At 37.5% G+C, this 23,605-nt stretch overlaps 1 protein-coding gene across 7 annotated transcripts in view; it reads left to right on the top strand.

The window, feature by feature from the left end:
* LOC127507115 (cytosolic carboxypeptidase 4) overlaps positions 1-23,605 on the top strand; it is a 232,046-nt gene that overhangs the window by 87,868 nt on the left and 120,573 nt on the right. For 5 of the 7 annotated variants that reach the window (XM_051884020.1, XM_051884017.1, XM_051884019.1 and 2 more), the window contains 5 exons: positions 1,589-1,652; positions 3,624-3,770; positions 6,199-6,330; positions 7,827-7,920; positions 17,546-17,583. In XM_051884020.1, the coding sequence (XP_051739980.1) occupies positions 1,589-1,652; positions 3,624-3,770; positions 6,199-6,330; positions 7,827-7,920; positions 17,546-17,583 (475 nt within the window). Of the gene's footprint in view, positions 1-1,588; positions 1,653-3,607; positions 3,771-6,198; positions 6,331-7,826; positions 7,921-17,545; positions 17,584-23,605 lie in introns of all 7 variants that reach the window. The other 2 variants (XM_051884022.1, XM_051884023.1) reach the window with 1 other exon arrangement.

Genomic DNA, 23,605 nt, shown 5'->3' with positions numbered 1-23,605 from the left:
GTCATACAATAGAAGCTAAAATTTAAATCGTAATTTGCTGAAAATCTTATTGTCTTTTGTCTTGTCTTCTTGTTGAAATGTTACTTATAAGGGTCTTTCGCCCCGAATAGTTCTAGGAACTCAGTTATAGGAACTAGAAACTAGGATAGTCTCCCCCGGGCCATGTTCCTGGTTGCATTCACACCGGGAATAGGAACTCTGAAGCGGTCGACAGCGGCGTCTTTAAGCGCAACATTTACAAACACTAAAAACAGTGGATGGAGGATGCCGTGATCGGAGCTGTTTGTTGTGTGTCGTGGGTTTCGTGATAATGGAGATGGAATGTAAACGCATAATTTACGCAACTGAAAGAGCAAAAATTGGGGCTAAGAGACAAAATCTCCTATGACAACTTTCAGTATCGAGGCAGAGAAAAGAACACAACCCTGCAGACAACACGTAAATGACGTTATTGCTGTTTTCCATGTTTGTGAAGTAAATATGTTTATATGGCTTTTTAAAAATGCTGACATTCAACATACACTCACGTCACTGATAGTTCCTATAGTGCTGGTTTAGACCCTACTCGGAAGTAGGAGCTAATTTAGTTCCCCCAAAAGGAGTTCCTAGAACTAAAATCAGTCCTATAGTCAACAGAATGTCTAAAGGGGACCATTAAAAAATATAGTGTTACCCATAATGCATAATTTGTCACATAATTTTCATTAAAGGGTTAGTTCACCCAAAAATTTAATTTCTGTCATTAATTACTCAACCTCATGTCGTTCCACACCCATAAGACCTTCATTCATCTCCGGAACAAAAATGTTTTGATGAAATCCGAGAGCCTTCTGACTCCCCTATAGATCTCAACGTTATTACCACTTTCAAGGACCAGAAAGGTAGTAAAGAAATCATTAAAATAGTCCATGTGACTACAGTGGTTCAGCCTTAATGTTATGAAGCGACGAAAATACTTTTTGTACGCAAAAACAAAACAAAAATAACGACTTTATTCAACAATTTCTTTTCTTCCCTGCATCTCTAGTCAGTTCACTAATATGGGGAAGGGTGACAGCTCCCTGGCAGGACAGATCTCTTTGCGGTGCAGTTGGCTGTGGAGATGCCTAATAGGATTCAATGGCCACTGTCAGAAAGACACGGTCAGCACAGATGCAGGCAGGACAATGTTGTGTTCTCGCTCTCTTTCTCTGCCATTTTTGCCATATAATGAGAGCCGAAGCTTGAATCTCCAGCTGTGGAGTTCCTTCTCTGAGGATTACAGCCCCGACCGCCTACCCGTCAACTGCTGCTGCTTTTAACCACAGGGCTCGGGGTCCCCGCTGGGGTACGAGCCCCCATTGCATTCTGAAAACAGACACAATGCTGGAAGATTTTGCTGTGCCAGCCAGGACACACTCAGCACTATATATCACATGGGGTGTAAATAGTGATGTCATCTTTGAATGTTTTATTGGAGTTGCTTAGATTGTTTCCTGTTTGTTGAGCCACATTTTGTGTGGACGCTGTAGGTAATGTTAAACAATGAAGCCTAAAACTGAACTTGGCCTCTGCATTAAGTGTGTTGCTCTTTCTTTTCTCTTTCCAGAACGCCGGAGACATCGAGAGCATGCTAAACATCCTCAATGTCCTGGACGAACTGTTGTCAGCAGGTGAGATGCCCTTTTCATACAGCCAGATTTGTTGATTCATTTTCTGTCACGTCTCTGCTCTGATTGCAAGTTTCATCAACCATAAGGAGTAAAACCACTTTGTGTGTCCAATAAAGCCACAAACCACCTCCACAAAAAATAAATTTGCTGATATATGGGCGTTTCTTCAACTTTAGGCACTTTTATGTTCTGGAGATTGATTTTTATTACTGTAGACTAATATATTTCAACATACATTTATTTATTTATTTATTTAAGTCTCATTAAAACTGTTTTGGAAACTTTACAGCAGGCCTTTGCTGTGTTTTTTTACTTTTCAGATTACTTTTTTGTTTTACCCTTAAAATATTAAAATCTATCATAAATACATTGTATTATTATTATAATTATTATAGTTATTGCTGTTCCTAGTATTATTATTGTTATTATTATTAGTCTAATATTTCAAATTGATCATTTAAACAAAGCGTGAAATAAACACAGATTCAATATTTTTGTACAGTATTAATTTGACTCAGCTATGATGTCCTATTTCTATCACAACCAACACTTATTTTTTTTTAAGAAATTAGTGTAATTGGTTACAAAGGAGACAACAGTGTCAGTGAAGAGCATGCTTGAGATGAAATGAGATGTGAGATAAAGAAAACAAAGAAAAATAAGGTAAATATCACCAAAGACTATAGAATAAGACAGGACGTGTCACTCGTATTGTTTCGAATGGGAGAAAGTGCAACATGCAATATGGCACATTAAGTCCCGCCTTCTAAATAAGAGCCAATCACCGATTGGTAAAGTCATGGGATCACTGCAGTGGGCGTTAGAAGCACCTATAGTTCTATATAGAAACAGTCAGACGCACACTTCCTATAGAAACGCGCACTTAGGACTGCGCATGCGCATTAGCTTGATTCAGCCTGAAAAATACCGTTTTGTTTTTTTTTGTGATGATTTGAGCGTTTAGAAACAAAGTTTATGGGACAGTTGTTGTCAGATTTCATTGGTGATTTCAAATAAGAAATTTAATCGAAAGCTTGGCAAACAGCTTTGGAGAATTTGATGTTTCCCCATTCAAAGAGATAGAAGCCGCATTTGAATGCCCGAGAGGCGTTTCTAAGATGGCCGCCGAGTGAAATGCCTTGTCTTAAAGGGACTTTGAAATCACTTTTTTTTGTTTGTCATTTCCTATCATCCTGTTAAATATGCAAAATGTGTGAAAATATTCTATATTTTTGTATCTGCTACAGAATATGGTTAAACGCAAGACAATCACAGGACCAAAAGTGCCCATAGTTGAAGAAACACCCATATACAGATTTAAAAGATTTACTGGTATGCTTTTCATGCAAATTTAAATTTATTGTGTCCCCTCATGAAGAAACTGCATAATGAATAACTTTTTCCTCATTTTCTGAATCGCTTTGGATAAAAGCATGTGCTAAATGAACAAATGTGAATAATGCACTTTAAATTAAGAGAACACTAAAAAATTATGATGATTTGAAATGTTGAAAAAAACTGCAGTAATCCGGAGGGTTTAACTTCAAAATGAAACCTTTTAAAGCAGTCCTAATAAGATATGACGTCAGTGCACATTTCTCCCAGGATCTAATTATATAAACTGAACTGTTTCACTGATATTTATTTCCATATCTTGGTCTTATTCTAGTCTATTATTCACCAACAAATCTATCGAATAATACTCTTGTAGAGGTGGAGCAGTACTATACTAATCCTGTAATCTGAAATGAATTCACAGCAAAGTAATTAGCCAAATTTATTCACCAGCCTCCAGCACAAAGTTCTAATCAGCAGGATTTTTCATAAGTTCTGAAAGAAAAGTCGAAAATAAACCCAGACATCATCTTGTGATAATACGCCATTGGCAAAGATGGCACCGCCGGTTGGTGTAAGAGTTGTTATCAGCCTAAATATGACATTTTGTGAAATTATAGTGGCTGCTTCCTTTAGGCTCAGACAGACGGATTCATCATATGATATCGAAAGGAGGCAGTGAGGCTCTGCTGACGGCTCTGGTGAACTCAGCCCACAGCTTCACGCCCAACTACACCATCCTGCTGCCGCTACTGCACCTGCTGGCTAAGGTGGGCCACCGAGGTGAGTGATGGGGGAGGCGAGGCTAGGAGAGAAGGGGAGGAGACACAGGAATGATTGACATATTATTATGCAGTTATTTACCTGATAACAATGATTCGTGTGAACCATTAGCTGTAATTTAAAGCGGGTAAACAGATTTCCCCGAGCAATGAAAAACAACTCAAAGCAAATATTAAAGTATTATTTATATACTGTTATAGTATTTATTAATATATTTTAATTAGCTTTTATTTTTATATTTTCAGTTTTTATTTTTATTTTAGTTTGAGTTTTAGTAATTGTATGTGCTTTCATCATTTTAGTTTTTGTATATTTCTGTTTTGCTTTAATTTACTTTTTTTTTTTACTAATTTAGTTGTAGTTTTACTAATTTTAGTACTTCAACTTATTTCAGTTAGTTGTCAAGGCAACATTTTTTACTCTTCATCTAATATTTATTTATTTATATTAATATTTATATTACATCTAATATCTACATTTTTATATCTAATATTGATATTTTATCTTATTTCAGCTTTATTTCAATTAACAGAAAATGATTTGTAACAGTTTTAGTTAACTATAACAACACAGGTAAATAGTGACTTAAATTTCAGCTTGCATATAAAAGAGCATTTGAATAATATTTAAAATTTCGGAAAAAAACGTCTGAAAAAATAGCAGGATATGGGTTTAGGACAACATGAGGATACTAGGGGTGTAACGGTACACAAACATGACGGTTCGGTACGTACCTCGGTATTGAAGTCACAGTTCGGTATGTGTTCGGTACAGCAGGGGGCTCTGCTTCATACTACAGTTACGTTAATAATAATTTTATCCATAAACATGATTTCTGACCGAGTCCTGTCGGATTCTTTTTCACTGGCTCTAAGGTGAAGATAGCATCTCCCATGATTCTGCGCTCAATCTCTGTGTCATCAAGCTACGCCTTTGTTTTGAATAGGCGACCTCTAGTGGCGAAAAATTACATATTGTGCCTTTAAGACATTACTAACAGGTAAAGTAAATATAATGAATATATAAGCTAATATAGTGCATATATTTAGTGAAATGCTCCCTTCTAGAATTCATTTCCCTAGTGAACTAACAAGCTGTGGACACTAAATGACTTGCCTGAGGTAAATGTAATGCTAAGTGATATATCTGGGTCAGGACGAATACATGTACCACTAAACCCCTAGCGGATACGTAAAAAAATAATGGCACAATTTTAATTTTTAGCTAAACTATTCCTTCAATGTTAAATATGTTCTGATTGGCTGTGATTTTTGCCATTTCACTCAACATTTTAGCCTTTGCTGTGGACCAAAAATAACCTAAAATTTGTTAAACTCCAATTCAATTTGACGTTTTTCTCTCCAACTATTTTTTTTAAAGTCATTCTCACTGCAGGAAACAGTCATATTTTACATTATGATTTATAATTTAGTCATCTTTGGTGCTGAGAATTTCTGAATTCGTTGCTGAATTGCTATAAATAGCACCTCACCAAAAATAGACGTCTCTCATGTGCAGATTGCCCATAATTCACGTCTCGTCTAGAGGGTGCAGACAGCATGTGAAGGGTCACTGTCAGGTCAGGTAGAAGCCCTCAATCCTGCGGGGTCAGAGGTCACCGTCTAAGCATAATCATGGTCACTGTTTCGATGTTGTGTAACTTAAGGAGTGAGAGTTTGATCCCTCACTGGATCTTGTGTCTGTCAGCGTTCCACTCTTGCACTTTGATGTCTGTCCTAATGAACCTCAGCAACAGGGCAAGTCAAAACAGCAGGGAATGTTTTCCTTAGTCCTCACATCTTCCTTTCCATTTAGACAAAACATATCTAAAAACAAACTCCATCTGTTGAAAGCATAAACTTATTCGCAAGTGGGGACTTTTTTTGTTGTTGTGATCAAGCTGTTTTTGTAAGCGCTTCTAGTCTTGGTGGGTCTGCGGGATGTTGGGTCATGTGGTAGATTTGAATTATTTTTATATATCGTTTCTCTCTGGGCAGTGGGTTTTTACAGATCGCATTTTCACCCCGCACAGAGTTTTCAATAAAGAATAATATCGACATTTAAAACTTTATAAATTCAAATAACTAGCTTCCGGTGGACGACCGTATTTTATGTTAACTTTAAATGGTTTAGGGTTGATCTTGTGTATCACTCCTGTTCTTGCATTCAGACTTAGAATAAATCTGATTTTGTATTTAATTTTGAAAGTGATGTTGTCCCTTTGATATCCCAATTTCCCTATTAGACATCCCAGCAAATGTGGTTTTGATCTCCAAACCAAAGTAATCTGTTTCATCACAGCTGCCAACAGCTCAAAAATTTTTGCCATCCCAGATCCCTGTAGTGAGCAAAGCACTGTCAAACAAGACGACACAAATGAACGTTTAATGAATGTCAAAGTGGAACATACTTTTCTTTTTTCCCTCAGATCGTCAAATTGGTCTGAAAGCACAGAAGGCAGATGCCGTTTTGGTGGTTCTGGGTTTGCTAAGGCAGAATGTGATGAATGCCCGGAGAGCTGCAGCCTGTCTTTGGGTCCTCAGAGTCTTCTGCTCTTCTGGTGAGTCAGATCTGAGATCAATTCATTTTTGCCCTGCTATGCTACAAGCTATCATGATTTACAGTAGATGAGCTAAAGTAGCTTCTCTGACTCAAAAACCTTGACTTTTAAATCAATTTTTGCATGAATTATTCTCAGTTGGAGTGACAGTATTAATCTCAAAAAGCTAACTAAATAAAAACTATAATATACACACTACTGTTTGGGTTTGAAAATATGTTTTTGAAAGAAGTCTCTCATGCTTATCAAGGCTGCATTTATTTGATTAAAAATACTACAATTTAAAATAACTTTTCCATTTTTATATATTTTTAATTTATTAGGCAATTCATTTATGATAGCAAAGCTGAATTTTCAGCATCATTACTCCAGTCTTCAGTGTCACATGATCTTTCAGAAATCAGCCTAATATGCTGATTTGCTGCCCAAGAAACATTTCTTTTTGTTTTCAACAGAACTGAATTCAAACAATTCACATTTCACAGTCCATAAAAGTGGCTTTTCCATGCTAAGAAAAGTCTCATTCCATTTTCATATTCCGTCACCTTACTTTCTGCCTTTGTACCTCTGCGATTTAATATAATTCCCATATAACAGCTTTGTTTGATGAACATCTGTTCATTTCTTTGTACCTATGGTTATTTTTCCATCTTTCATAACATATTTCCAGCTATAACGCGTTCAGGTGAAATTGCAAACCAAGCATTAGTACTTATTGTGCCTGGAACTACATTACTGTTGTATTTATGCACCTGCCATATTTAAATCTAACTTAAAGATGAATATATTGTGTTTTGGCTCTACATGGGGTAGGAGGAGGTTGGCCTCCACCTTTGATTTACTATTGGTATGCGATTCCACTAGTGCTTGCTTTTGTGGAAAATGCGATAACAGGTAATCGGCCATAAAATGCAAATTGGCATTTGTTGGATTTTATTTCAAATGCAGTCGTCTTCCCGCTGTATGTGGAGTTGATAATGTGGGGTCTGTTTATCAGTTATGTGACAGCTATCCTAAGAATGATACCAGCACAGGAAGTTCAGCTCTCAGGATGTGACCGTGAGAAATGCACCTCTCAGTTATCGTTCCGAAAAGGCATCCAAAAGTCTTCTTTTATGCTTTATCATAAAAGCTGAAATATATCCTTTTTTGAAACATTAGATGTACAGCCTGTGTGCTCTGTGACGCAGAAGAGATTCCACCGTAGTGACCGTCAGTGTTTATGATGCTAGGTAGCCTTGTAGCAAGCACAATATATTAATAGATGAAATATCATCTGGGCACATGCCTTGTTTATACGGATGAAGTTTGGACTTCGGTGGTCTCTTAAAATTCCCCCTTGAGTCTATCCTTGTGGAGAACGATCACCCCCACACAAGATTGACAGGAGGGATCCGGTATACAGCACTATGAAATGTGATATTTTCAGTAGTGTTGGGTTCAGCAATGTTGCAAAGACTTTTATTGTTGTGTTAATCACATATCTGGTGTTTTAGTGACCACGGCCGACTTGCTGGGGAAAAACCGAGGGCTGGATGTGGTCTTCAAGCTTATATCTCCACACACCACCAAGCACTTACGCACCGTCAAGTGAGTATCAAATGTCATGTGGGTGCATCACTGGCGTATGCTGATCTTGCTCCAACTTGACAGTAAGAATAGTTCTTATGTGCTGGGAAGGCTGGTTGTTACATTACGCATGCTTACATTAGTCTAAATATTTTGTTTTATTACTATTTTATAATATATATATATATATATATATATATATATTATTTTATTATTAATAGTATTTATATATACTATTTTATATTATTTATTTATTTATTTTGGAGAAAAAATAAAATAAATAAATAAATTATATGTAGAAATAAATAAATTGTGTGTGTGTGTGTATATATATATATATATATATATATATTTTTTTTTTTTTTTTTTTTTTTTTTGAGAAATAATATCCTATTCTAAGCGCCGATATCACCTGGAATCTGAGTGGTTCATAATTTGACTTTCAGTGATTTCAAATTCTTCCAACACCAGAAGGTCAGCAGTCTGACTTTTAAGGCGCTGCACAATGCGAGTCTCTGTCTCACCTGCAGGCGCAACCCGACTCACCTCGCTATAATAAAGGCCACAGCATAATCCTAATGTCAAATCCTCGAAATAGCAGATGTTCTGTTAAATATTTGTGCTCCTTGTTTGTCGAAAATGGCAAGGTGACAAGGCCCTTTTTTTTTTTTAAACCAGTGTCAAAAATGGTTTCTAGTTTCAGTGAGGTTGTGCAACTTGAGTTTTTAGCCTAAGATATTTAGATACTTAATTTCTAAGTGTTTCTCTGATGAACGTGTTTTCTCTGCACAGGAAAGCAGGTGGGTTCTTTTGAAATTAGTAGACCAACTATAGTGGGTTTTGTGTTTGTTTGCTGCATTGCATGTGGCATGACAGATTATCAAAACAAAAATGCTCTGGTCTTATATAAGCAGTGTCTTATATTGTAATTCATAGAGTTTTTAATACATTTGCATGCACGATAGAACTAATTTTACCAGTCATGAACATGCTTGTTTACAGGGGTGCTGCAGAGATATGTGTTCGCCAGGTGCTGATTGGCATTTACTAGCCTAACTTTGGTAAACAGTGCTTGACCTGCAGTGACAGGAAACGCATTCCGCCATGAAGTATGCAGCACTTGTTGAGTGTGTCTTGATGCTGCACAGAGCAGCAAGCCCTGATCCCAGCTGTGTTCTGATTCACAGGGTCCCTATGCAGTTTACACTGTATAGGAGATATCAGGAGAAGTGCATTTCACTTCACAAAATGTGTTATATCATAGAAAAGTTTGTGTAGTACTGAGGTGACTGATAGTTTTCCTTCTGCTGGAATTCTGTAACATTAAATTAAAAGAATTGCTGATCTTGAAACAGTTCCAAATATTATCACCTGGCAAACAAAACACTGCACACATGCTGTTGGCATCAGACTAGCCTTGTTGAGTAACTGTAGAGAGCCTAGAGAGGGCGCTGTACTTTCTTCTGCCAACTGTTGGAAAGCTGGACCCATTCCATATTGTGTTGCTGATAGCTCCCTGCACGCATACAGCGAATTACAGCAGAATGGCATCTAATTGGAACGCTCTCTTTCCTGTACACTTCCTGTCTTATGAGAATTCTGACATGGACGCACCAGAGAAGAAAATCTGCACGTGCACCAAGTCGGCAAGCACATTTATCAGATGTGGGTGTAACCCAGTTCTAGACTTACATTCAATATTGTTGGTTTAATTTGACATTATCTGCCTCAGAGCTGTGCTCCTGGAGTTAAGCAGCCAGAGAGGGTCCTTAGGTTATCACATGGACTCGGAGAGGCATTGATTAGCTCTAGTCTTTAGTTCCGATTTAAGAGCAGCTACACAATCAGCAGAAGCTCTGGCCACTAATTGGTCAGGCCGTCAATTAGACACTGATGCTTCACTTAACCTGTTGGCAGTGAGCACCAAATTAACAAGAGAATGAGGCAAGATAGCCTGGTCCTTTGGAGACTAGTGGAGACGGTTTGTGTTCAGAATAACATAATAGCAGGCTACAATTTCTGCAATAGGCCTGTATAGTAGTTATACTGTGCACAATGCAAAACGCTGTTTGAAATGGTAATGATCGGGGTGAAAGTGCAAGCACAATAAACCTCACAAGAATCAAAAATGGGCTACTTTCCCATAGACTGGAGTGAGACCATAGACGTCTCTCGAGCTATTGCAGTCTTTCTTGGCGCTCTGTGGCATGACAGATCGCTGTAGTGCTTCAGTTCAAGCAGAGCTCACTAGCTACAACACAAAATAAACATGAATGAACATCAGAAGGTATGTTGAAAGATACAGTACAACTTACCGAAATCCATATCATGTCACATGTTTTCGATCAATCAGTGTTTCAACCGCGGAAAGGCGACATTAAAACAGCTTGTAAACAATGTCATTTATCTCAGAAAAGCTGTTTAATGTGCAAAAACTCATTAGTCAGCTACAAAAATGAACTTCGAGAGGAGCGTATTGCTAAATATATGTCCTATAGGATTGCATATTCATTGTATTTGTACTTAATATTGTACTTCAATATTGAATGTGTTTGAATAAATATGTTTTATGACAGCCACCATTTAAATATATATATATATATATATATATATATATATATAGCGCCACCTACTGTAAGTAGAAACAATTATATTATAATAACAAACAATTATATGTTATTATAAAAACTTCCTTATGTATAATTTATAAGTAAGTAGCTTACAAATCAATTAATTTTAACCTTTAATATTATAATGATGTAACAACTGTGGTTCCCTGTATAGTTTACAGCATTAGTTGAGAAATATTTTTTCTTTGAGGAAGCTTGCCATATACTGTACCTGATATGCCCCAAATTAATCAATATTGAATTGAAGGTAATCGAAATTAAATCAAATCACAAGCTTCTGAATCGAAATCGAATCCATGTCACCATGGTCTGAATCGAAATCAAATCCATGTCACCATGTCAATCGAAGCTTCATGTAACCTTTTTCGCCTCTTGTGAATTTGCAGGTCTGACTATTGGGGCCCTATCATAACCCCCGGCGCAAGTGTTTTTTGCTAGTTTCAGTCCGACGCAGTTATCACTTTTTCACGTTCAGCGCCCACGTTGTTTAAATAGCAAATGCACTGATCCGTTTCCTCTCTGGAGAAGCATTCAGTCTTTCCACTTTCAAAATCTGCCATGTAAATAGCAAGCGCATCTGGCTTTTAAAGGGAATGGGAGATGAGCACACCTATGACTCATTAAGAGACTAAGTACAACCCTTTTGGACCATTTTTTTGACCATTTTTTCCATTGTTAAACTAGCAAAAGTGGATTCGAACACACCCTAAGTGCGCCTGCGGCACGCGCTTCAGACCATGCACTTAGATGGTTAAAATAGGGCCCTTAATATTTCTGTAACTTGCTAGATTATGAAGTATTTCCATTAATAAAAATTACACAATAGAAAATGATCATGAAGCTTCTTTGTGCATTTAATCTTCCCATCAATTCCCAAGCAAGAATTTCATTTTAAACATGGCCAGAGATCACTGGGACATGTTTTTCTTTTTGTTCTGTGATTACATATTTCATCTTTTAAGCACTTCAGTGTACTGATCGGTCTGGGAAAGTTGCACTTTAGGATCCAGTATCCCCCTTGGCAGAACTGTTTTGCCCACACTGAAATCATGTAAACTCAGAGGATAAATGTCATAAGCTTTTACATCCACACATAGAATCCCTCTAGACTGCTGACAGCACTTCAGTATCACTTCAAAGCGTATATATCTGTAATACATACATCGGTTAAAAACGGCCTCTGAGGCCTTTACAGTGCGCTGCAAAGTGTTCAAATCTACGCTGAGAATTTCTTTCTGTTCATTCTCTGATGAATATGAAAAAAAAAACACACAGGCAGAACAGATCAACAGATCTTCCATATTGTCAAATTTGTCTGATGGCTTTCTGCTGACAGCTTGGCCTCATAGCTCAAATCCCTGCGGAACATCTGTGCACTGATGCTCGTAGTCCTACCGACTGATACTGCTTGTCATTTCAAAGAAGCGACAAGCCGTTTGCTTGGGGAAACAATGGCATTTGCCTGCCGCCGAAATTGTAATGCGCCGTTGTTTGCATTAATATCAGCAGCGTGACTCAAAGACTCTGACAGCGGCAGAGGCGAGATATGATATGATTTCTTTATGGAGCTCCCAGTGTCCGCAAACAGAGAGGCTGGGGGTAAAGCGGCTTGACGATCCTGAGAACAGAATAGCAGTTTTGCGTCAGCGAGCTTCTGTCTGGGCTGGGCTGTTTGGGCTCTCTTGCAGTTGGTGAACAGGGAGTGACATATTGTCTCTGTGATGGAGTCTTAACAATGTTGTGCACTGTAGGGGTCCGGCTACATACTGGTGTATGTCAATTTTTCAAGATTTTACCATACTATGGTGTGACCAGAGAAACAGAGAGAGAGATATAACAAATTAGATGTCTCTCTATCTGTCTGTCTGTCTGTCATAACGTTTGTTCTGTCTATCTATTTGTCTCTCTGTCTGTTATTTCTATCTAATGTTTGTTTGTTCTATCTGTCATTTGTTTTGTATAATGTTTGTTTGTTCTTTCTATAATTTGTTCTGTATATCATTTGTTTGTTCTGTATTTTCTGTCATTCTGTAATTCATTCTATCTATGACTTAATCTTTTGTTTGTTCTTTCTGTCGTTTGTTCAGTCTATAGTTCATTCTGTCTATCGTTCAACTTATATTTTTTAAATCAAAACTTTCAAACAATGGTTTCAAAGTTAAAGTCAACAAAACTTTAAAACAATCAAAGTTAACATTCAAAGCTTGTCTTAATATTCAAAAATTAGTCAAATAAATTTCTTTACATTTGAATTAACTTTTTCAGTTTTATCAAATTTAAGGCCATAAAAGTCTTAAATATCTTAAATGGGATAAGAAAAGTCTTAACTATCATTTGAAGAGTTCTTCAATTTGGGTACAGAAGAATCAGAAAAACAAGAATCATAATATTGATTGATTATTAAACTTCAGTGATTTAATTAAATGTGCGCGCTGCATGTTTCAAAGTAAATACATGAAGTAAATACATAAATATGCTGCTGCACGCTCCATACAGGCTCATTTAGCGTAGTTCGTGATCAACAAATACCACAGATTTTTGCCATGCAATTGCAGATTGCTAATGATTTAAGGCCTGTTCACACCAAGAACAATAACTATAAAGATAACTATATTAGCGTCCACTCCAGCAGACAATATAGTTTATTCTAAGCGTGTTTTTGTCTGTCACTTTAAATGCTCGAGCTTGTTACAGCAGGATGGACTGTCAATGTTTTTATCATTCATCAACTGGATAAAATCATTCTAAAAGTGACAATAACGATATTGTTTAGCTGTGACGTTATCGTTATAACTGTGGTGTGGACTCTGCTGTTCTTTAATATTGAGAATGATTTTTAGAACTATGGGCCAGATTTAATAAACAGGGCAAATTAACATGAGAGCACAATTCCAAAAAAAGTGCCGATGGGAGTGGAAAGCTCTGCAAATGATCTACTGATGCAAATTAAAGGGATAGTTCACCCAAAAATAAAATTCTGTAATCATTTACTCCCCCTCAAGTTGTTCCAAACCTGTATACATTTCTTTGTTCTGCTGTACACAAAGGAAGATATTTGGAAAAATGTTTGTTACCAAGCAGATCTCGCCCCCCCCCATTGACTAAGAATTAGACAGAATTTTCATTTTTGGGTGAACTATCACTTTAAAGAAGAGACGCAGCCAAATCATTTCCATAATAACCAACACAATCTACCAAGAGCAGCGCAAATTAGCGTCTGGTTTAAGACAAGCTTTTTTTGGACGGTAAATAATCGCAGTAATACCAGTAAATTGACTAGCGCAAACCTTAGTAAATCACCTTGCATGGTTCATTTAAATACTCTCCTGCGCCTAAAAAGGGAAACTCCTACAAATGCATATGCAAAAATAACTGTGTCCACGCCTTTTCTGCGCTAATTTTTCACTGCGTGTCTTTATTAAATCCTAACAGTAGTTTTTTAATGCCAAAAGAGGGATTGCGCTTGCTCAAGTTGTTAGTAAATCTGGCCCTATATCTTTATTGTTATTTTTATAGTTATCATCCTTGGTGTGAACGGGCCTTTACTGTTAATGGATTATAACATTGTTTATCTTATGGTGTTTATATCACCTGCAAACTCATCGCTTTTCAGAGAAATTTGCTGTTCTAATAAGCACAGCTACTTTGTATACTTCGGTTACCTGGGTAACCATTATATTTCTGCTGTTCCATAAGCGCCACCTACTGTAAGAGAGTGAATTTGCATTTTCATTCAGTCCACAGCAAAAATTGTTTTTAAGCAGCATACACGCAGTGTTGTTAACCGGTGGAATATAAATATAGTCATTTATAATTGACTCATCCCTTTTCTTAAAAATGGTTTAAAGGGTTAGTTCACCCAAAAATGAAAATTCTGTCATTTATTACTCACCCATGTGTCATTCCACATCCGTAAGGGACCTTCGTTCATCTTGGGAACACAAATTCTTTTTGATGAATTCAGGAATTTAGACATTCTCAAATCAAATGAGATTAGAATTGACCAGATCAAATTTCTTTCTTGTTTTGTGTAGAACATGCATCAGATGGTCAGTGAAGGGAATGTTTGAGACTGCATGATGCACAACAAAGAATAACAGAGTCTGATAATTGAATGGCAAGTGCAGCATTTAAAGCCAGATACCCCATGTAGATAATAGGCCCAATGTTGTTGTTCACAGTGCATGTGTTTTGAACACACATGGTCTCGACATTGATCTGCTCTGTGTCGTGTCTCGATTCCATCGGTGATGATAACGTGGTCCATCGCTGCAGTGTGACCCTATCAAAAGCTCTCTGAGATGATTCCAGTCGTGATGTGATGAGAGCTGAAATTGGCTTGATAATGTTGTTTGTGAGGATGACACAAAGGAGTCTGTTGTGCTACATACACGAAGGACCGAAATACACCTCTTTTTAAGAAAAAGGAGCTAAGAGCCCAAGCGTATAATAAGATGCACAATGAAATGATTAATGAGGTGAAATGAGAGATACAGTTAGTGCTCAACCAGAATAAGTATTTTATCGCCGTGGATAGCACCGCCGTTTCGGCGGCATTTGCAGCTTTTGAGCACTAAGAGGCTCTTTAAACAGACTTTTACAAGTTATCGGGGCGCATTTGCCAGTAAAAATAGATTCGATGGTTGCAGTCGACGGATAATCTTAAATTGGAACTTAGAAAAACATTGTAGTTAAATATGATAGGAGCAAATTTAGTAGGCCTACTTTTGAACTATGCGTTTGTTATTTATAACCAGTTCAAGCTGCATGGTAAATGTCAAAACTGAGCCTGTGCTTACGTTTTACTGTAGGTTTCACAGTATTACCGTATTTTAGATTTTTACACATTTAACAGGTGTGCAGTATTATTCATATCATTGAATTATTAGGGCCCGAGCACCGATGGTGTGAGGACTCTATTGTAATTGCTCAGTCAATTATTCTTCTTCTCCGAAATGAATCGCATTTTTGAGGGCCTAAACATGCTCGAAAACTCATGAAACTTTGCACACGCATCAGAAGTGGTGAAAATTTATGTCTGATATGGGTTTCAGAATTAGGTGTGGCAAAATGGCTCAATAGCACCACCTACAAAATTTAAATTAAGTGCCCTTCGCGCTACGTTTCACGTACAAGTATGACATTCGGTAGAAAGATGTAACAGCCCAATACCTACAAAAAAGTCCCTGGGTGCAAAATCTGTACACCCATCAGGAAGTGAGATATTTTGAATTTTCTCTGCAAAATGTATGCAGTTTTTGCCATTTCCAGACGTTGTACTTTAACAAACTCCCCCCAGAGCTTTAATCAGATCAATGTCATATTTGATCAGTCTAATCTGAAGGCCTTTGCGACATTAAATTGCGAAGATCTTGAGTTTTCGTTGAAGGGCGTGTCTGTGGCGGCCTGACAAATTTCGATGTTTCGCCATGAAACAGGAAGTTGTTGTAACTCGGGCATGCAGTGTCCGATCTGCCCCAAACTTCACATATTTTATTAGAGTCCTGACCTGAAGACTTCTACATGCCAATATTCAGTTACAGTCATAGCGCCACCTTCTGGCAACAGGAAATCATGTTTTACACTGTGATTAACTCCTTGTAGAGATTTAACCAGATCAACATCATATTTGGTCTGTCTAATCTAAAGACCTTAGCGATGTTAAATTGCAAAGATCTTGAGTTTTACAGTTTCCGACCTGCCCCAAACTTCACATGTGTGATAAGAGTCCTGGCCTGAAGACATCTATATGCCAATATTCAGTTAGTCATAGCGCCACCTGCTGGCAATAGGAAATAGCATGCTTTGCACTGTAATTCACTCTCAGAAACACATTTATATATGCCACGAAGTACCAAACATGCTAGAAACACATTAAGTCATGCAACACTTGGCTAAGTGCTAATTGTATGCGATTAACTTCACGAAAAAGGAAGTTGTTGTAACTCAGGCATAAGATGTCCGATCTGCTCCAGACTTCACATGTTTGATAATAGTCCTGCCCTGAAGATATCTACATGGCAATATTCAGTTACGGTCAAAGTGTTGGCAGAAGGAAGTGTGGCACTTTGAAATGACTTAATAAATGGCCATAATTCTCCAGTATGTACTTGCTTAAATGCATGTCGCCCACTGTTCATTGTTTTCCTAAGGCCAAAGGGTGGCGGTGAGCCCAGGTGCGAGAGCCCTTTCATCGCTGCTTGCAGCTTTAATATGATATTATTCTTGCCATAGAATAAAGAAAAGGTGCTTTACTTTGCATGGGGGCTGTTTCCTTAAACATGGATTTTATACGCTGTATGTTAATACTGTCATTACATTATTTAATATTTGTCACAAATGCAAATGTTTGAAATTTACGTTTAATCATGTGCTAATAAAATGCCACACATTTCATCAGTTCATGTATATGTTTTTTAATAATTATCTGTCCTTTTTGTAGCAGGACAGATAACTACTCCTGCATATGACATGCAGACCTGTATATCTGTGATTAAGAAATCGTTGAACAGTTTCTAGGGACGGATGGGTTAATCAGAATGGAGTCTTTCTTTCTTTCTTTCTTTCTTTCTTTCTTTCTTTTAATCTCTTTCCTCTGCTATTTCATCTCAGAAGCTCAAAAAGTAGCTTGCTCTCTCCCCATATTTCAAGACATTGGATTGTGTCACCCGACAGGCCAGTGGCGATATTTATTGGCAGATTGTTGCAAAGCCATTCATAATTATTCTACGTTCGCCCCATGTGCATTGGGTTCAGAGATATGGAGACTATGCTGAATCAGCAGCCCTGTCGCTGCAAAATAAATGCACATGATCACAATGACAGTAGTCTTTTTTTTATTTTTTATAAGGCAGCAGCCTCTCCACCGCCCCGCCAATGCTAAGTGCAGCTGGAAGTGTGCCCACGATACTTAGCTTTTAGTGTGTTCAGAATGGTGAGCGTGTGACGCAACTGCAGAAATGAAATGCCTCATATACATTTTTTTAATGTCAGATTTGTTTTCTTTTGTTTCACAGGGCAGCCGCTGATGCTTTTGCCGCAATGTTACGCTCAAGTAAGTATCTTTTGCTTTACATTTTATGAACATGATGGGTGCATCACAATGATATTTCTTGGGGACATATTCTATGCTGTGATTGTGGTTTGAGACACCATAGATCTGTTCCAAAACTTATATAAAGCGAATTGAAGTGACAAAAAATAAAATAGTGTGTGTGTGTGTGTGTGTGTGTGTGTATATATATATATATATTAGAAATTGTAGGTATTATAAGAGGGATCATTTAAAAAAATGCATGTTATTTTTCATTTAGTACTGTCCTGAATAAGATATTTTGCATAAAAGATGTTGACATATAGTCCACAAGACAAAATAATAGCTTATACTAAATAATAATTTATAAAAATTACCCTGTTACACATTTTCATTAACGGTTTAACGCTAAAATATGAGATGTTGCTTTAATACAAGCACTCTCTGCAACATGATCAAAAAACTTTCTTCATACTCAACCCAAAACAGAGTAAAATCGAGTTAGCTTTTTTTGGCTTTAAACCAAATAGAGGAAGAGCAGAGAATATGAAGCTATTTATCCATCTTAAACCTCTTGTGTACTAGCACACTCTACCTGCAGTTCATCTATTGTCCTGCAGGGGGCAGTGTGACTCTGTGAGTCTCGTCCTGCGCTCTCCCATTGAGAACACAGGCGCTGCACCTGTTGATGCTCTGCAGTCAGTGAGCCTGTGAATAACGTAATGCTCTGTGGGGCTTTTAGGAGCCTCCTCTAAAAGAAACACGTCTGGCCAGTGATGCTGCAATTAATTCTCCTCCGTCGGGCAAAGCGAAGTTGTCTGTGCCTTTTTGTCTGCATGCTTTTTATTTCTCTGGAGGATGTGGCGAACGCTTGATTATCATCTAACGTGGCCATATTTCCTCCAGCGAGCTTTGCAGAAGTATTGTCATGTTTTCTACACATCAGATCTGCGCTGCAGTATTTGTAACAGTCATTATAAGAGAACGAATCTCCTGAGTCCACGATGACAGGACATTTTCATATTCTGAGACATCATATTCCATATTCCACTGTTCCAGACCTTGCTTTAAACTCCTAGAAACCCTAAGGCTACATTAGCTGCACAAAAAATTCCTTCTAGAAGTCCAAGCCTGATAGAAACCATCGCAGGCATTAATATTTCAGATTGCTGTATTTGTGCAAGTCATAGAACTGCAGTGTTCTTAAGTTCATGACTCCTATACCGGGAGCTTGGGAGGAATACAAGCCGAAGAAGTAGATTCACAACACAAGTTTCAGCTCTCCATTATAAAATATTATTCCCAAGGCTCCGGAACTACTCACAAGAACATGGAAGTGTTGTTCTTTTTCCTTTATTTCCTTTTGTAATTCCATCACTGAATGTTTTGCTCGCATGGAAGTAAATACTGTTGACCTTCATATCGCAAACACTCCCACTGCTCTCCTCCTCGGCCTCCATTAGATGCACTGAGTGCACAGCGCGATTGGCTGCTTTCCAACCCCTTCAACAGAAGCAAGGAGACTTTGGGCTCAGAGTCCGGCAAACTCCCTCACATGGAGCCCCCTGCCCTTCTCTGAGCGTCTTCGGCTTGAGAGATTTATGGAGAAACCAGCCGAATACGGAGCTTGGAGGATTTCTCTTAAAACAAGGAGAGTGGAAATTCTTTTGACAGTTTCGTAGGTGGGCTTTCAAACATTGATTTAATAATGTCAGTTCAATCCTGGAAAGAGATCAGTGGAAGACACACAGTGAATCTGAAACAAATCCTCTGCACAGATATATAGACAGACAGTCAGATAGATAGATAGATGAACAGATAGATGGACAGACAGATAGATAGATGGTAGGACTGCCCTCGACTAAAGATTTCCCTAGTCGACTAGTAGTCATTTGTTTAAGCTATTAGTCGACTAATCGCACATGTATATTAATAAGCCATATAAATCATAATAATAAGCCTTTAATTGTCTATATATAATACATAGCCTAATCAGCGCTCAAGCGCACGAATAAAGCTTGCCACAGCGCACTAGCAAAAGTAATGGTTATGGATGTAATGTGAAAAAAAAAAAAACAGCAAGGAGACTGTCATTTTAATAATTTATTGATGTTTTCTGTGTTTTCGGCTGCAGAGATTAAGTTGACGATGGTGACTCGTCATCTCCGCAGTAGTGGATGTGCCTATATGCATGTTTCATACGGATTACATAATCTGAGAATGTTTGTTTTCCACTTGAATTGGTTGACAGTCGCTTGACATTTCAAGCTTTCTGTAGATATATTTGTCATGTCTGTGAGGCAAGTATGCACTGAGTTTTGGTTTAGTTCACAGAGACGGAGACGGCAGAAAGCGCATCCTGTTTGTTTTCATTATTTTACAAAGGCACAATGTTTTTTTGTTATTGTGCGTTTACACTAATAAAAGCTCAGTTTCGAATGATGTATTACTCTTATCTGTATGACCAAAAATGACGGAGTATTTTAAGTTGTTTCCACTGTTATCAGGAAAAAATGCAAGTGATCGCACTGGCACCTCCATTTCTTGCAGTAAGCATGCTATACTTCAGCTTCCACACTCCGCACAAACACTTAATAATAGCGCACATTTATCTAGGTTAACGTTAGCGCGAGCAGCCATGTAAAGCCAAGTTGCTACTACTTGCATGTTTCAAATGATAAGCCATATTTGAAGTCGATGGATGACATGCGAATATTTGGATTTCCTGCCCGACATACTGTAATTACCAGAAGGACTAGCTATTAACGATCTGTCCCTTCCAAAGGTTTTTTCTGCGACAAACGGCTAATAAAATTTTTGGTCGACTAAGCCTCTTCTAGTCGATTAATGATTAGTCGACTATAAGGGGGCAGCCCTGATGGATGGATGGATGGATAGATAGATAGATAGATAGATAGATAGATAGATAAACTAAAATGAGTTAATGAACTGAAATCACATTAAAATGTATTACCTTCTATTTGGAATAAAACTAAATGTCTATTTATTCGTAACTGTTTCCTGTGTGACAGTTTTATGTGTTCATGAAGTCCCAGAGGTGGACTCTTAAAAAAGAGAACATTTGCATAAGTTGTGAACACAAAAATACCTCCAATTAATTGTACACATCAACTACAATATTCACTTCACCAACAGCAATGTGAAAAACTGTTTGTCTCTTTGTAATGCTATTAGTGAATTTTGAAACCACAAAGCAGATCAACATGAAGTAGTTGGTCCCAAATGGACTCAAGGTTCAGTGCTGCAAGTCAAACATTTAGTTAATTTGAATAAACAGTTTGGCTTCGGTTTATCTGCTGATAGATCTCACCAGTGACATGTTCTTTAGCTGATTCTTTTGCGTAGCCTTAAAGGGATAGTTCACCCAAAAATGAAAATTTGATGTTTATCTGCTTACCCCCAGGGCATCCAAGATGTAGGTGACTTTGTTTCTTCAGTAGAACACAAATGATGATTTTTAACTCCAACCGTTGCCGTCTGTCAGTCGTATAATGCATGTCAATGGGAACTCCATCTATAAGAGTAAAAAAAAACATGCACAAACAAATCCAAATTAAACCCTGCAGCTCGTGACGACACATTGATGTCCTAAGACACGAAACGATCGGTTTGTGTGAGAAACCGAACAGTATTTATATCATTTTTACCTCTAATACACCACTATGTCCAACTGCGTTCAGCATCCGGTTAGTAAGGTCTGAAAACACGTTCTGATGACGGAAGTGATGTCTTGTGCCTAATTCAATTTATTCAAAAATGGACCCTTTCACCCTATATTCGTTGTGCTATGTATTTTTATGTTTATTTGAGTATCTTCCTGTTAGGTTAGCAACATGCTAATGCCAAACTCTAGCAGACAACAAAGCAGCTCTTTTTTACATTTTAAAACAGCTCAATAAGTTTTAAACCCTACAAACAGTTTGGAATTAAGTGTTTATTTACATAAAACACTGAATACTAATTGCAGCAATGATGTAAATATAAAGTAATCTCTCTTTTTTGGTTAATTTAAAGCTGTGACTGAATGAGTCACTGTTTGAATTCCAAGCTGACAGCTTGTGTTTGTAGTAATGTGACCATGTTGATATTAGATATTAGAAGTTAATTGTGCCATCAAACTTGGTTGCTAAGATACAGAGTCTTGGCATAAACAAAGAATTGCGTCCCTTGGTGTTTTATTCTATGTAGGTATTATGGTATATGTACAAGGGCAACCTAATTGTGACAGTAAGAGGGGGGACTCATACCAAACGGTTCACTAGTCAGTGCAAATATAAAGTCCCCTTGTTCTTTTCTTTTTTGATATATTTTTATTTGAATTTCTTTTCACTATTATTATTTTATTTATATTCTATTTGATATTTTATTTCTATATTTATATTTATGCTGTATCTATGTGTGATTATGGATGTACATTGTTTTTCTTAATAAGAAGTGAAGGACAAACTCATATTTCATAATGGCACTGTACATTTAACAGCTATAACAATGATGCATGATGCATGTTACACAACAACGTTATTGATACCAGCTACATTGTGCGTGACCTCGTAATTTCGTTTGGAAGTAATTGAGTCATCAGTGTCCTAATGTTTAGTAGAACAAGACCCTTGCTAGTGGCAGTATTCTCGTTCACGATATACTGATTCACGACATAAGAGAACTAAGGGGCGCTATGAGACATAACCGAGCTTTACCTCAGGCATCAGACCTGTCACTAACTTAAAGAACGGAAATTAAGTCTTCGCCTAGAGTGGCTCTCTCTCCGCCATCTTGTTTTTGATCTCATTTAACCTTTTGTGCCACACTGAGAAATCTTTTCGCTCTGACAGGCAGAGTCACGTGCTTTTTTTGTTCCCTCTCCATCATCCCAGTGTTATTGCATTCTGTTGATATGGCTCTTTAGTGCCGGAATGATGTATGTTCTTATTACATTTTATTAATAAACAGCACAACAGAGCGTGACATGAGAAAGTGAGAGAGAAAGAGAGGTCAATTTGAATATGAATGATACATAAAGATGCTTGCAATAAATATTAGCCTGTTTCTAACATAACTAGTGAAAAAGCTTCTTTCTCCTCAAAAACAAATTTGGCGTGTATTCAAATAGACACTGTGTTCTTGGTTAAAGGATGTCAGCCTCTTAGACTGTTATTCAGAAGGACTTGGAAAGAGTGATGATGAATGATAAACATCTGTTTTTTTTTTGGTTTTTTTTGTACGTTAAGACCAAGACAAATAATAACACTAATGAGTATGAGCAGTATTCTAGACACATTCTGCTAACAGTGATAAAGAAAAAAGTAGAGTTGTTAGATACATTTCACAAATATTACCATTACTATTATTTTTTTTTAACAAGGAGGGATGTAACAAGACATGCTGCTAAACAAGACATGCCTATAAAGTCCCTTTTCACAAGATGTGATATAAGCATCTGATGTCCTCAGAATGTGTCTGTGAAGTTTCAGCTCAAAATACCCTACAGATCATTTATTATAGCTTGTCAAATTTGCCCCTATTTGGGTGTGAGCAAAAACACTGTTTTTGTGTGTGTCCCCTTAAATGCAAATCCATGCCCGCTTTCCAAAAGAAGGCGGAGCTTTAACAGCTCGTGCTTCAGTTGCTCAACAACAACAAAGCTGGCGAATCTCACGCAGCCAAAATGATGATTGTCAGTAACGGTGTTCAGCCTTACAGTGTTCAAACCGGAGTCAGACACTGATGGAGAGACTCGGGAAGAAGTTACAACTTTTAGAATGTAACTGGATGTTTCTGAATGGTTAGTGGATAAATTTATGTAGTTGTGGAGTTGATTCAACTCATTCCGTCATGTTAATATTTTGTGCAAATCCAGCGTTGAACTGACCCTCATTTGAGAAGCAGTCCGGCGCAAAATGACGGCATGGTAACAACACTCTACCACAACTCATCCTCTTCTCTAAAGCAGCCCAAAAATGGCCTCACCCCCTTTGTTGCATGTTCCCGGAGGCAGGGTTTATGTAAATTCTGGGGTTTGTGA

This window comes from Ctenopharyngodon idella, chromosome 24, assembly GCF_019924925.1.
Source record: "Ctenopharyngodon idella isolate HZGC_01 chromosome 24, HZGC01, whole genome shotgun sequence".
Taxonomy (NCBI): Eukaryota; Metazoa; Chordata; class Actinopteri; order Cypriniformes; family Xenocyprididae; genus Ctenopharyngodon; species Ctenopharyngodon idella.
This window is presented reverse-complemented; position numbering and strand designations above follow the sequence as displayed.